Here is a 13,873-nt window from a genome sequence, read left to right as displayed (position 1 = left end):
TTCCCAGCTTGGTCCTGCGAAGTAATGCCCAACGGCGGTGCCGCAGGTCCAAATAAAAGCTAAAGCAGCCGGGGTTAAGGATGTAGTACGTAGGCGTACTGTTCCGCAAGTCCAGTAAAGTTATATAATACTAACTGAGCGTGATCCTTAGCGGGCAATATGAATCGTGCACGCTGCCTTTCTGCAGCAGGAGCATCTTATTATATAATATATACATATATATATATATCGTCACCTAATATACAAACCAATGTATTATAAAAACTAAATGGAAATCGCTGACAGGAATAATAATCAAAATTTATCAATTTTATAACGAAAACTTAAATTTTGTTTGAATATGAGTGCATAATAACCAAAGAATATAACCACTTTCACCACTTTATAACAAAAAGTCAATACATTTTTTTTTATTTTTAACGCAGAAAGGAGTACTACGCAAAAGTACTTCAGTCACCCCGGGTATTCGCTCGGCCAGAGTTATTTTTTTAGAGCGCGGCTGAAGGCCGCCAACGCAGAAAGGAGTACTACGCGAAAGTACTTCAGTCACATAAATCATATATTACACATACATATGTAGAAAGTTTTTTTTTATAGTTAATATAGAAAAAAGAATCACGCGATAAAACAAACAGAGAAAAATTGTTAAAGATCCTATATATTTACTGTTTAAGATGTGGCAAGGCTCGTTTTCCTCATAATTGTAAACAATCTAACCTTTTCAACGATGAGTGTGCTAAGTGATTTTTAAATTAATACATTTAGGTAAAATATAGCAAAATAAAAGTGAAATATCAATGTTTAGAGTGTATATTTAAATATACAGAGTGAAAAACGTCAAAAAATTTAGTGAAACATAGAGAAATACCAAGAATGATAGAAATAAGATTGCGCAATGCGCATGTTTGCTTTCAGTCAGCTGTTCTTGGTGACGTCACGGTTGACTTATTATTCGCGCGCGCCTTTGAATGTGAAAGAAATTTGCAGTTTGAAATGGGTAATTATAGGATTTTGATTACAATAATTTTACTTTTATAACCAAACACTCTTACAGGTTTAAGTTCGCGGAGTCTAACAAAGTTGCTACCTAGCGCTTTTCTCACGTTAACCAGATTAACTCCTGCAGAGGCTAATGAACGGCAGAAAAGGATGGAGTCTCGTTTAAACCACTGTTTCTTATCCTAATTGTAATAATAATCTTAACTAACAATTTATTCCCTTTATTTATAAGCATGTATGTATGTTTATTATATTTTTGCAGGCAATATTTTTCAACGTGTGTCAGTTGATCTAAATTCCACTGACCCAATTGAAAAAAATGATGACTTGAAGATTCTCAACAACGACGGGCTTGAAAATTTGGCAGGGTACATCTTACCCACAACTTAGTAAAGACAACCCCGAAATTTGTGCCAATTCAGAAAATTGTTCGTCTTATACCTGGGTGGATCACCTTTCTGAAGGAGGACTCTCAAAACCAACAGATATGTTGATGGAGCATATGAGAGCCTTGCAAGCAGTATTTGACGATGTAAATGGTACTGATTTGCATATATGTACAAATTACCACCAGAAACAAGTAATTTTGTAAATTGTAGCCCGAAAGTAAAAAAATAATTGTTTTTCAGAGCAAGAATGTATTTTAGGATTCGTTCCTTAAATAAAAACTTTATCGAAGACATGTATAGCAAAGAAAGAAAATTAAATAAGACAATAAATTGATACTCGGTCACAAAATATTCAATCTTTTTATTTGCATAAATGTACATAGTATATGGTTGAAACAAACACAGCAAAGAGACAAACTTAAATAATACAATGAAAACACAATTAAATGAATATGTAGGTAAATGTTCACTATTAAATATTCACTTATATTGATATCTTTTATTAATATTCACTTATATTGATGTTAAATTTGATGATATTCATGATTTTGTATGCCTGCAATACAAAATTGATTCTTATTGCAAAGAAAAACAAGTAACAGAAAATCAGCTGATTGTACGTTGGTCAACCGTGACGTAGATGCGCAGAACGAACAAAATTTGAACACCTCATTGCGCAATCTTGTTTCTATCATTCTTGGAGAAATACCATGTGTTATTAGTGCAAATTTTTGAACTTTTAATCGTGAATATTTTAAAAAATAAAAGTAATCGGAATCGTGCCAAAATATTAAATTCTCATTTTTTAATTCCAATGTTGGGATTAAAATGTTCAAATCTAATTTTTTATTTAAAAATTCGCAACTCTTACAAGAGAATCCCCCTAATGTTTCGACATCACAAATTATTAACTGTGCAGTTGTGTTTTTATTTTCTTCTAAAGAATAATTATTGTCCAACTTAAACTACATTGGCAATGCTACAGATACGGTAAGAAACGTCAAAAGAATCAACAGCTGTTGAATATATTGGCATATCATTTATTTCGGCATTTCAATTCCAAATAGAAAATTCGAGCACCTACTAAGGTAATATGTTATCATTCTGTAGAAGCTGAAAAAATGGGAGATATCAAAGTAAGACTCATATCTCGCTATCATACTTCATTAAATTAATACATATTTCTTATGACAGGTTGAATTTGCCGTACAAATAGGAGGTGAGCATTGTGCTGAAAGAGTGCGCAATGCCCTTCATGGTACTAGTAAAGTTGACATTGATTCGTCTGAAGGACGAGTCACAATCGAAACAAAAGAACCGTGGTATGTTATTAAGGATAAAATCGAGAGCACTGGACGAAAGGCTGTACTAGTTGGATTTGGTGGACAGTCGGCGGTTGCGATTATAAATACTACCGGCAGTGACGTTGACCGTACACCGATACAAGGAATTTTGCGTTTTTGTGCGTTAACAAAAGATAATCCAGGCGTGGTGGTGGATGGTGTTGTAGATGGTTTGACGCCTGGATTACATGGTTTGCATGTTCACGAGTCAGGGGACGTATCAAGTGGTTGTGCTTCCATCGGAGAACATTACAATCCACGCGGCTCACCACACGGCAGTCCGGACAATGCACCTGATTCACGGCATGCGGGTGATTTGGGCAATATACGCGCTGATGAAAGTGGTCGTGCTACCTTTCGTTTTGTCGACCCTGTATTAGCTGTGTGGGATATCATTGGGCGCTCAGTGGCGATAACAGCGAATGCTGACGATATGGGGAGAGGTGGCAATGAACAGAGCCGCATCGATGGCAACGCTGGTGAACGGTAAGAATTACGATATTACGGTATTTCCATAGGTTTCTGAGGTAAATAAAAAAAATTTGAATATTTTCTAGCATTGCTTGCGGTATAATTGCGCGTTCAGCAGGAATTATGGAAAATTTCAAAAAGATTTGTGCTTGTGATGGCGTGACGCTATGGGATGAAAGAAATAAACCTATAGCTGGTGGAAATCGCACACAAAAATTATAAAGGAAGGATTTCGGTAGTGTTAAGCATATAGTTATGTCTATATAATAAGAGGTACGCTTAGGGTGTAATAAAACAGGTGATATGAATGATTATAATAAATATGTACTTGCATTTAAAAAATAAGTTTATTTAAATACAATCATCTATAGCTTTGCTCTCTTCGGGTTCATTGCTCTGTTTGGCTTTTAACTTTATTTTGGCCAACTGCGCTTTGCATTTACTTTTGTAACTTTGTACTATTTTGCCACAATGTATAGGTGGAGATATGGAGAAAGTAGCGTGAATCTAAAAGTTAATTGTAACATACAAAACTACAAAATCAAAAATAATGTAATTAAAAATAAATTACCTCTAAATAATCCTCTAATGATTCATAAGGTATGCATTGTTCCAAAAGATCAATCACAGTTTTGAATTCCTCTACTTGTAAAACGAATTTCATATCAGAAATATTTCGTTTGTACCAATCAGCATATGCCGTTATATTTTTGTCAATATCCATCGTTATTGCGGTTGCGGCTCGTACCGTAAGCAGCAAATGAAGCATACACTCGAGTTTAGGAAGTACCACTATTTGACTTAGTCTTGTTCTTAAGTATTCTATGAAATATATACAAAAATTAAACTTTCCTCATATGTAAAATCCTACTTAAATGAAAAAATGAACTAACTTCGTATAAATGCCGAATTTTCCTCACTGCATTTACTTGAAATTGTTTGTAAAAGAATCAAATAAAATTTCCATTGACTGAAGTGCTCCAGAGAAGACAACTTAAAAAGGTAAGAAATCGCTTCCTGCTCAGAATGCCGAAGTAACTGAAATTGCAAAGCCATTTGTAAATCACAAATTGAGTAGACTTCGAAGATACATACTTTTTCATACAATCCCTTAGTGAATTGAATTTCATCTACGCCCTCATTGATCCAGTTTGAAAAATTGCCAAAAGCTGTTTTGGCATTGCTCTTATGTAAATCCAAGACAGTACCAATGTGCCTCTGCATCAAACTTACTGTAAAATCAGCTAAATTTAAGAATATCAAGGATTTACCCCTTAAAACGAATCATTGCAAACGGAAAGTGAGAAAACTTACTTGGCATATTTTTCGTAATGCCGTTTATGTAAGTTAAATCATTTAGTTGCGGGTTCTCTATTAAATCTGTATACAGCCTGGAAAGACACTCATCAAGCGCGTCATTTAGTCTTATTGCATTGTTGCTATCTAATATTCATAAAGTAAATTAATAACTGTCACTATAAATAATATCATAAAATGTTACCATAATGCGCCACGGTATACAATTCTTTTAATAATTCAAATTCTGCTTCGAGAAAATCATTCAGAATCAACTGCATTTCCTCATCGTTCTCCAGGCTGCAAATGCAAATATTATATTTAACGAATCTACAATGAATTTCGATTACTCTTACGAACCTTAATATATAATTACTTGCAGTAAGCACATTCGCCGATTGCAGAACAGCCAAAACTCGCAAACTTCCTATATTCCATGGCAATTTGCAGAAATACCGTGCAGCTAGCAACTAGAACAGACGTTTTTTTTTTTTTAAATTTTTGTAGTTGTAAGAAGGTAAACAAATGTATACCTGCTCCAACGGGCTTAAGCTTTGAAACAACATTTTCAGCTCAAACTTGTCCAAGAGAACTGGTCTACTGCATCTTTCTTTTATAGCCTATAAATTATGTATAAATAAAATGTCTCATATTGTACACTTCAAATTTATACCTGAAATACAATCCGTAAACTCTCATTTACTTCATAAGCCATTTCACCCTTTTGCTATTACATTACAAAAACAAGTAAATTGTTTCAACTTCCGAAGTATGAATTGAAAGCGACTACTTAACAACAAATCGCCCATTTGATTCAAAGTGGCGCCAAAGAATAACAGCTGTTACTGTGTAGGTCTGTTCGGGTGCAGCAAATAATTTTTCGGTAAACACACATATATAAATTATGATGTTGTGTTGTTGTAACCACAACTTTTGGATATGTTGCCGTACTGACAGTTATTGAACAAATATATATGTATGTAAGTATCTATTCTGGTTGCATAGACCGCTGTGAGTATGGATAATTCAAGTAATCGAGTATAACGATAATAGCTACACAATCGATTTTGAGCACAGCGTTATCATTCCCAATTACTCTTCTTTAATTAAAAATGCGAGTTAACACTGATAATTGTAGTAACCTTAAATCTCAACGATTTTTCTATTGTTTTATTACAGAGTAACTGCAATCTCCTCAACAGCTGACTTATCAATATCGAGAATATCGACATTTTGCTCGAAGTAAAACTTAGGGAAACCGTAGGCGTGCTTTTATACTTTTGCAAATAACCGTTAGATTAACAAATTTGTGTCCATTGAAATGAGAAACTATAGTAAGCTTTTTTGTACATCCATAGCGTAATATTTTTGTATCTACTACATACAACTTTCAAGATGGCGCTGTAATATTGAAGATAATTTGAAATATTTACATATTTACCTATCAATATATACATACATATGTATATAAATAATGCATTTATGTACTATATAGCAATGAGCAAGTGATCTAGTTTTGCAGATTTGTGCGTCGATATTGAACAAACGCGTTTGTGTTGAAATGTAGATAACTCAGCTGCCGATAAGCCCGATTGCTGGAATAGTACATACTTACGTCATTTCTACGCACAACGATGATTATTTTTGCCATTTGTATGTATGTATATGTATTAGGGAATACAATTTCCGGCTCTTAGTAAAGTTTGTTAATAGCACCAGATTTATATATTTGCTGGAAAAGAAAGTAACCGTCTTAAATTGGGCAAGTGACAAGTGTGTATACAAGTTTCAATCTTAATCTACATACATATATGTATGTATTTCAATATGAATTAACTAAAGATTTTTCATTATTTTTCTTTTAGGCGTTGGCTGCCAGTGTATTATCGGTGATCACGACAAAAATCTGCTCCCAGGTGCCAAGCAAAAAAAAATGCATGATACGTAAACCAGTCGCACACCCTAATGTACGAGTACAAATCACACTAGATTTAACTTTTCTTTTAAATCAGCTTGAATCATTAATATACAAGCTCATTGCTGTTGCAACCGCAGTGAAGTAATGGTATTTTATGGAAATGCCGCATTATAACGAAATAATATCGGTCTTTTTTATACGTTCATTTGAATTCTCGTAATTTTTCCTGTTAAAATTTCAAATAATGTTAATTATTTTAATAACAACGCATTTGTGAATTTTGAAAATAAAAGATAAAATTATAATATAATTTTACACATGTCTGTGATCTACACATAAACAATCGCAAATGCAAGTGGCAGATAGTGGCAAAAACAATCAACCAACATTTAGTATACATATGTATGTACGATTGTTTGTAAGAAATGTAGATAATTTGAGTGATACTCGTATTTGTGCGAAAGAAGTAAGCAAATCTTCACACTTCGAAAGTGATAAAAAGCATTTCACATTGATAGATTGTGAAAATAATTTATTTATAATCTGTTATGTACTTCTGCGTGTTGCTGTATTGACATTGTTTGTTTGTATGTTCTTACATATACATACTAATGTTTGTACATACATATCTACATATGTATATACATATATGTGGATTTCAAGAAGTAAATACTAAATGATTTTACAATAAATATGGTATTCTATTTATTCTCAATTACTTCACAGTAAACAACAGATAACAGTAATAATAATAACACACAATAAAAAAGTACAAATCAGTATTTGATTCTGTTTACTTAAAAACTACGAAGACTGCACCATTTAGTATACAGTTTGGATGAGCATGGAAGATCTTAATATTTGCACCATATCTTTAGTAATAATAGTATTCATACTGTTCATAATTCGGGTGAGTAATATGTATGTATGTATGTATGTATGAACATACAATTATATAAATTTAAGTGAAAGAAATAAAGTTTTGATAGTATACTCTACATATTCTAGAGAACGATAGAGACAAGACTGCGATAAACAACAGCATAAATAAAAATAACTGTAAAGCTTCAATCTGTGTTGCTACTACTAAGCAAAGGTACCGTTAGTCAAATGATGCAAGATGAGAGAAACCCTTTAAATTCACCCAAAAATTACATATTTTTAATTATTGCAGGTGTCTTACACAAAGATCACAACGAAAAATATTAAAATGAAAGTGTTTAAAAGAAGAATAAAACATAAGGATGAAAAAAGAACTTTCTGAGTAAGATTTATCAAAAAATTGATTATATAAATGTTCAGAAAACCTAAAAAAAGCTCAAGATTTCTCTTAACAATTTTTTAAACAGTTTATTTTGAAATATCCAAAACTCAGTTCATCTCGCAAAGAACAAAATAGCCTAAATACGTTCATTCATTTTTTTTAATGAACATTTGATTGTATCACATTATAATTGCTTTAATTCCAAATAATTACTTCTGGCATTACTTAGTTTGTATTATTTACTTCAAGCTTAATCATTTTCATTATTTAAATTAGCTATTTTCGATCAGTTGTTCTTTAGCTATAAACTTATGCTGCCGAAAATATTTGTATCTGGTGCTACATGGATTGAAAAGTTATTGTCTAGACAGAGAGATCGTGCTACAAACAGTCAATTGCTGTTTATTTTGTAAAGTACTAAGCTTAACAGGAATATTGTGCAAGTTCCATGCCATTTCATTCAATGATCTCAAGTTATTGGTTTGAAAGTAACGCTACTTTTCATCGTTCATAAAATACAGGGTTACAACAACTCATATGTACATATGTATGTATGTATGTTTGGTGACGAAGTTGGTTCAAATTGTTTGGTTGCCATAATTTCTGAAATATGATGGTGCTATTTTTTTTAATAGCTTAATATATTAATTATTTTATATTTTCTTATAAGCAATTGATGATAATTTGTATCAAAGATGTTATGAAATAGTTTTGCATAAAAAAAACTTTTTTTTTAACTTTAAAAAAGTTTATATATCTAGCACTTCTAATGCCTGATACTATTTCTAACCAATAACATAACTTATTAGGGCGCGATACCAAATCCACTTTTTAAAGATTTCAAAACACAAATATATCTCTTTGGTGTGATTCGTTGTGCCAAATTTGAGTCCTTTATCTTAATTTACGGCTTGCATGTGGCACTTTTTACGTTTTCGAATAATGGCGTTTTTTGAGCGCGGCAGTGGTCCGGTTGCGCCCTTCTGCGAACTCATCCTTACCTTTTTACTAAAGAATTATGGTACATAGTTTCATCAATGTATTTTAAATTTACCAAAGGCCGCCGGACAGACAGTCAACCGGATTTTAACTCGTCTTGTCATCATGATTATTTATACATTAGACTATATATTTATACGCGTTGTTTGCTATGAATTTTAGTCAGAAGTTGTTTCCTGCGTGCTGCCCTGCCCTGAAATCCAAATTCGACTAAACGGGCAATTGTTTTCTTGGATGTTTGGACGTCTCGTCGTCGTCTTGAATTTTATGTCGAATGTCAATGGAACTCGATTTTTGGGTCTCCTCGGAAGATGGTAGCAATTCTGCGGTATATTTCTGTTGAAGTTTTTCGGGTTTTTTCTTTGCGTGCAGCGTTGGAAATAGTTTTAAAATTATGTATATGCTTTATCAGCATTTGACCTGATTCGAAATTTGTTTGTACGTCTTTCCGGACTAACGAAGGTCAAAAATCTAACTACGTAAGGGCGGGTGTACAGCTGCAGCTTGTACTCATTAAAAAACTTGAAGAATACATTTTAATATATTTTAAACTACAACTTTGAAACACACCCTTACCAGAAATCAATAATATTATTAATAAAAATCTGTTTCTAATTAGCTGTCGCACTTAATTCACCTTCTATAAAGTAACGCATTTACTATTTGGGGAAAAAATAACTTTATCTTGACAACTACAAAACAGAGTGAATTTGGTAGGAAATAGAGTAACATGAACAATGCAAGACTTTTAGCAATATAAATAACGGTATGTTAAAAGTGTTTATCATTATACCCACCAGCCACCTACAAAAAAGGGAGCGTTTCTAATTAGCTGTCAACAGCTGTATGTATATGTAACTATTTATCTATCTCAATTAGTTTAGGTGTTTTGTTTTTTAGATTTCCAATGTATGTATTTGAAATTAGATCTCTTAATATAGATGTGTCAAGTAATTGAACAAGAAACGTCAAAATAAAATTCAGTAACATAAATAATAAGTTTATGTTTTTCACATCCGTCCCACTGTAAGTTGGCTATGTTGGTTTAGCTGCAGCACTGACGCACTCCATTAGAGAAGAACACAATAGGCATTAACAGCAGAATGCATTGCGAAGATTCGAGAAATTTGGTTGCATGATCATAACATGAAAAAAAAATTTAAAGAACGTTTAAGTCATATCCATCTCCATACCATATCGAGAAAATTCCAACACCAATTATCATACTATGGGCTTTACAATTTAAACATCTACTGGCTCAAATTAAAGAATTTTAAATATAATTTTAAATATATAACAATAAACAAAAATAATCATAAATATTTAACATATGTACATATGTACAACATGCAGATGTACTCACCGATAGCATTCTTTCAATTCTTTAACAATTCATACTTTGTTTTTGTTTGCAGATACTCTCCTTATCAATTCGAAATTTAATTTTATTGCGGCAACTGAAGTATGAAGGTATGTGTGCAATTTATTTCAATATTTAAGGAAATCTCATTTAATTACGCATATCATATATGAAGAAGAAAATAAACGGGTGGGTGAACTGTTTGTGTCGGTTTGAAAAGGTGAACGCCGACGACAGAGGTTCTGGTTGACAATTCAACATGGAATGGTATTTCAAACAGACCAGTGATGTTAAGCAAACGCTTCTTGTACTGGGCCAATGTTAAATCACGGTCAATGATCTTTAAAGTCTATTTCTGTGTTGTTGTTTTAATGAGGCAGTAGCATAGCTAGGACGTGAGTATGGTTTACAAGTGAGTAAGTGCGCTAGACATGGGTTTGTATGAGAGGGCTTTATGGTAGCCGGTGTGAAAATTAGACGATGGGGGCGGGACCGCCTACTTTTAGGTGAAATCACATTACTCGACACCTGCTCCACCGATTTTAACCAATTTTGGGCAGAGATATTTCTCTGATATTTTTATGTTACATCGTGAAAATGAGCGAAATCGATCAATTTTAAATTCCATTTGAAACTTTCCAGTATACAAATCTAGAATCTATGTCTATGTATACATATACATACATATATGTACATATGTATATAAAAATGAAACCCGTTTTCCATTGTCACGGCATCACGCGTGAATGGCTGGACCGATTTCACTAATTCTTTTTTTGTTATTATTAGGAGAAGGTTCTTATGTAAAAAAAAAATTACGAGAGTTGCCGGAAAACGCCTAAAAACAGTCCTTTTCTTTTTCCCATATAAACGTTTTATTTTGTATATACATACATACATATGTATGTATGAAATTTTCAGAAGTTGTTTGCTGTGGATCTGGAAAGGTTCAGAAATAAAGAAAAAACTTTTCATAAGAAAAAGTCGAAAAATTGGAAATTTTCAAAAATTGACTTTTTTCATACAATTCTTTTTTCTTTTGTTTTTCAATATTTTGATTTGTAAATTATTTGAACCGTTCAATTTCGGTCGCTTGCTCTTTTATTCCGGCTATTTAAAAAAAAAGAAATTTTGAAAATTATTCAGCGAAAACTTTATGTGTGTTTCAAACGAAGTGATCAATTACAGATTGAAATTTGTTACGAAGCCACGAAGAGGTCCCGCTAATATCGGTCGGTGTTCTTTTTGCCATAAACGCCAAGGCACATGAACGAGTACTCCCAGGATGCGATGACATACCTGTGGAATTATGGATCGGGGTCAATCAGCAAGCGATCGTCACGACTTTTCAAACAACAGTTACGATACGTCTTTGGATGATGGATAGTGGTTCCACCAGATCAAATTGATGAAATCATTTCTGCGGAAATTCATGATGCAGAGAAAGATCCAGTATTAAACGAAGTGATGAAAACCAATATGGTTCATGGACCTTGCGGACACCACAATCCCACTTCGGTTTGTATGTCTAACAATAAATGCACGAAACACTATCCACTTGCTTTTCTTTCGGAATCGCAAACTGGAAATGATGGATATCCACTCTATCGTCGTAGCTCATCAGACGACCACGTAGACCTTAGAGTAGTGAATATCGCTGTTGACAACATATGGATCGTACTATATTCGCTCCTGTTGTCTAATTCACATTCAAATCTCGTGTCAATGTTTGATATTGTAGTTTGGTGAAACCGATCAAATATGTTTGCAAGTAAGTCACCAAAGGATGCAACATGGCGGTTATTGGTCTTGAACGATACGGTCGAACTGCAATAAAGAGCTTTGTAAGATATTTACTTTTGCAATTCATGAACGTTTTCCGACTGTTGTGCGTCTCGCACTTAATTTGGAGAATGGCCAAAGAGTGAACTTCAACCCAGAGAATATAGTGCAGCCAGTGGAAACACCGCCAGCAACAAAATTAGGCAGAAAGGAAGGCCAACCAGTAGATTGACATCCAGGTCTGTTCCATTAATGCATTTCGATGAATTTACACAATCCACCGGAAAAACGACCTTCGGGTCCTATTGGATAATGTACGCATTTCAACTTCATTTGAGTCATTGCGTGCTGTAAATGGTACGGTGTGTACAATTTTTTTAGAAGCAAGCCAGCAAAATATGTACGATGCGGTACAAATGAAGTTCGCACACTTTTCGGGAAGATCATTTCGACATATCAACCTTCAAATCCGGTTCAATTATGGTATACGAACAAAAATTACATTGTCGAAGACATTTTACATCGTATTCGCTAAGAATTGGAAATGTGTCAATTCTGGTTGATACTTTCGGTGGTTTAATACCAATTCCATCTGCCGTTTATCAATTCATGAAAGATGAACTCATAAAGAGTATTCGGACATTGGCCAAATTATCGTAACTACGATTTCTTGAGTGCACGCACAATTTTAGCTGCCAAAAAAACCGATGTTGTTGACTTAAACTGGAAGATTTGAAGTCATATTCCGGGGGACTTGAGCTCAAACAAATCGATCGATCGTCTTGACAATGAGACGAAGCCGCGAATTATCAAGTGGAATTTATAAGTGCTTTGGAGAGGCTTAGTATGACACCGCATTATTTGCGTCTATGCGTTATTATGTTTTGCAATCTTCAAGCACCGAAACTGTGTAATGCAACCCGACTGATTGTAACGTAGCTATCTTATAGAATGGGGCAGAATGCTTGACTCTACGAATTTCTCTGAGCTCCAACGATTTGTCATTTCAGTTCAAACCTTTTCAGTTTTCAAAGAGTTCTACAATTTTCCCTATCAGTTCCAACGTATTCCGTTTCCAGTGAAAATTGCATTTGAGATGAGAATCAATAGGACACAAGCATAGTTGCTAGAAGTGTGTGGCATAAATTTGGAAATGCTATGTTTTTCACACGGCCGGATATACGTGGCGTGCTCACGAGTTGGAAAACCATCTTCCTTTTACATTTTCGCACCGAAACAGAAACCAAAAAATATTGTTTATCAAGCTTCGTTACATTAAAAAAATTTGGAAAAATCGAAAATAAATGATTTTCAACACAATATAAATTCAACTTTCTTTTCATTTCAAAACACACAATTTCAGGCAGGACAACGGCTGCCAGGTCGGCTAGTGAATTAATATATTAGGAAACAACTTTGCTCGAATTTTGCCTTTAATGTGTACCACCTTATTACTAAGAATTTGTTAAATGCAAGAAAAACTGTTCAAGCTCCTAGGAAATGAATATGTGGACCCAGTCGGTCAATATATGAGTTCTTCTTCTTCTTAATTGGCGTAGACACCGCTTACGCGATTATAGCCGAGTTAACAACAGCGCGCCAGTCGTTTCTTCTTTTCGCTACGTGGCGCCAATTGGATATTCCAAGAATGGAGTAATGTGTAGAAGTTCACGCAAGTGAGGAAAGTTCTCTGATCGCCATTCACTTGGGAAAGGCCAGAAACGATTCTTTTACACATGGCTCAAGCAGCTCACTACTTCCGGTCTTAGACCAAGTATCCTCTGGGTAGCTTAAGAACACCCGTTCGAAGGCGAGCTAAAGTGAGAAGGCGAAACATCCCCTACATAGGGTTTGGGACCCGCCACGTAAAAATCAGTACCAATGAAAAAGACAATATATGAGTTAGCTTAATAAAATTGAGAGATCTTGTTTTTCTAATAACGGTGCATCCTTGTGCTAAAATCGGGTGAAAACTTGCCGTAGACCCCATATAACTAACAAGCCTTATACATATATGTACCTGAAGGTATTTCCCTGGGTTTAATCCCTGCA

At 34.0% G+C, this 13,873-nt stretch overlaps 2 protein-coding genes and 1 long non-coding RNA gene across 3 annotated transcripts; 2 read left to right on the top strand and 1 right to left on the bottom strand.

Annotated features, from left to right (window-relative positions):
* Nucleotides 1-882: 882 nt before the first annotated feature.
* Nucleotides 883-1,277, top strand: LOC120772530. The gene is made up of 3 exons (XR_005705064.1): nt 883-997; nt 1,055-1,187; nt 1,262-1,277. It is a non-coding gene; the product is annotated as an uncharacterized LOC120772530 (long non-coding RNA).
* Nucleotides 1,278-2,414: 1,137 nt separating this feature from the next.
* On the top strand, nt 2,415-3,523 carry LOC120772299 (copper chaperone for superoxide dismutase). The gene is made up of 3 exons (XM_040100808.1): nt 2,415-2,524; nt 2,583-3,217; nt 3,289-3,523. Exons 1-3 carry the CDS (start codon nt 2,510-2,512, stop codon nt 3,422-3,424), a joined length of 786 nt encoding a protein of 261 aa, XP_039956742.1. The 5' UTR covers nt 2,415-2,509; the 3' UTR covers nt 3,425-3,523.
* A 2-nt stretch (nt 3,524-3,525) lies between these two features.
* On the bottom strand, nt 3,526-5,304 carry LOC120772298. Its single transcript, XM_040100807.1, has 9 exons — nt 5,172-5,304; nt 5,032-5,118; nt 4,859-4,968; nt 4,704-4,798; nt 4,517-4,645; nt 4,298-4,446; nt 4,096-4,240; nt 3,774-4,024; nt 3,526-3,709 (listed from the first exon to the last, which is right to left on the bottom strand). Exons 1-9 carry the CDS (start codon nt 5,211-5,213, stop codon nt 3,554-3,556), a joined length of 1,164 nt encoding a protein of 387 aa, XP_039956741.1. The 5' UTR covers nt 5,214-5,304; the 3' UTR covers nt 3,526-3,553.
* Between the last annotated feature and the right edge of the window lie 8,569 nt (nt 5,305-13,873).

This window comes from Bactrocera tryoni, chromosome 3, assembly GCF_016617805.1.
Source record: "Bactrocera tryoni isolate S06 chromosome 3, CSIRO_BtryS06_freeze2, whole genome shotgun sequence".
NCBI lineage: Eukaryota > Metazoa > Arthropoda > Insecta > Diptera > Tephritidae > Bactrocera > Bactrocera tryoni.
The sequence above is the reverse complement of the archived record's forward strand: the minus strand, read 5'-3'. Positions and strand labels throughout refer to the sequence as shown.

Excerpts from the sequence above, each read along its gene's own strand:
- LOC120772299 (XM_040100808.1), top strand. Across the intron at positions 3,218-3,288 it reads GATGGCAACGCTGGTGAACG|CATTGCTTGCGGTATAATTG; the intron begins GTAAGAATTACG and ends AATATTTTCTAG.
- LOC120772298 (XM_040100807.1), bottom strand. The coding sequence starts at position 5,213 with ATGGCTTATGAAGTAAATGAGAGTTTACGGATTGTATTTCAG. Across the intron at positions 4,799-4,858 it reads GCAAGTAATTATATATTAAG|CCTGGAGAACGATGAGGAAA; the intron begins GTTCGTAAGAGT and ends TTGCATTTGCAG. Across the intron at positions 4,025-4,095 it reads AAATTCGGCATTTATACGAA|AATACTTAAGAACAAGACTA; the intron begins GTTAGTTCATTT and ends TATATTTCATAG.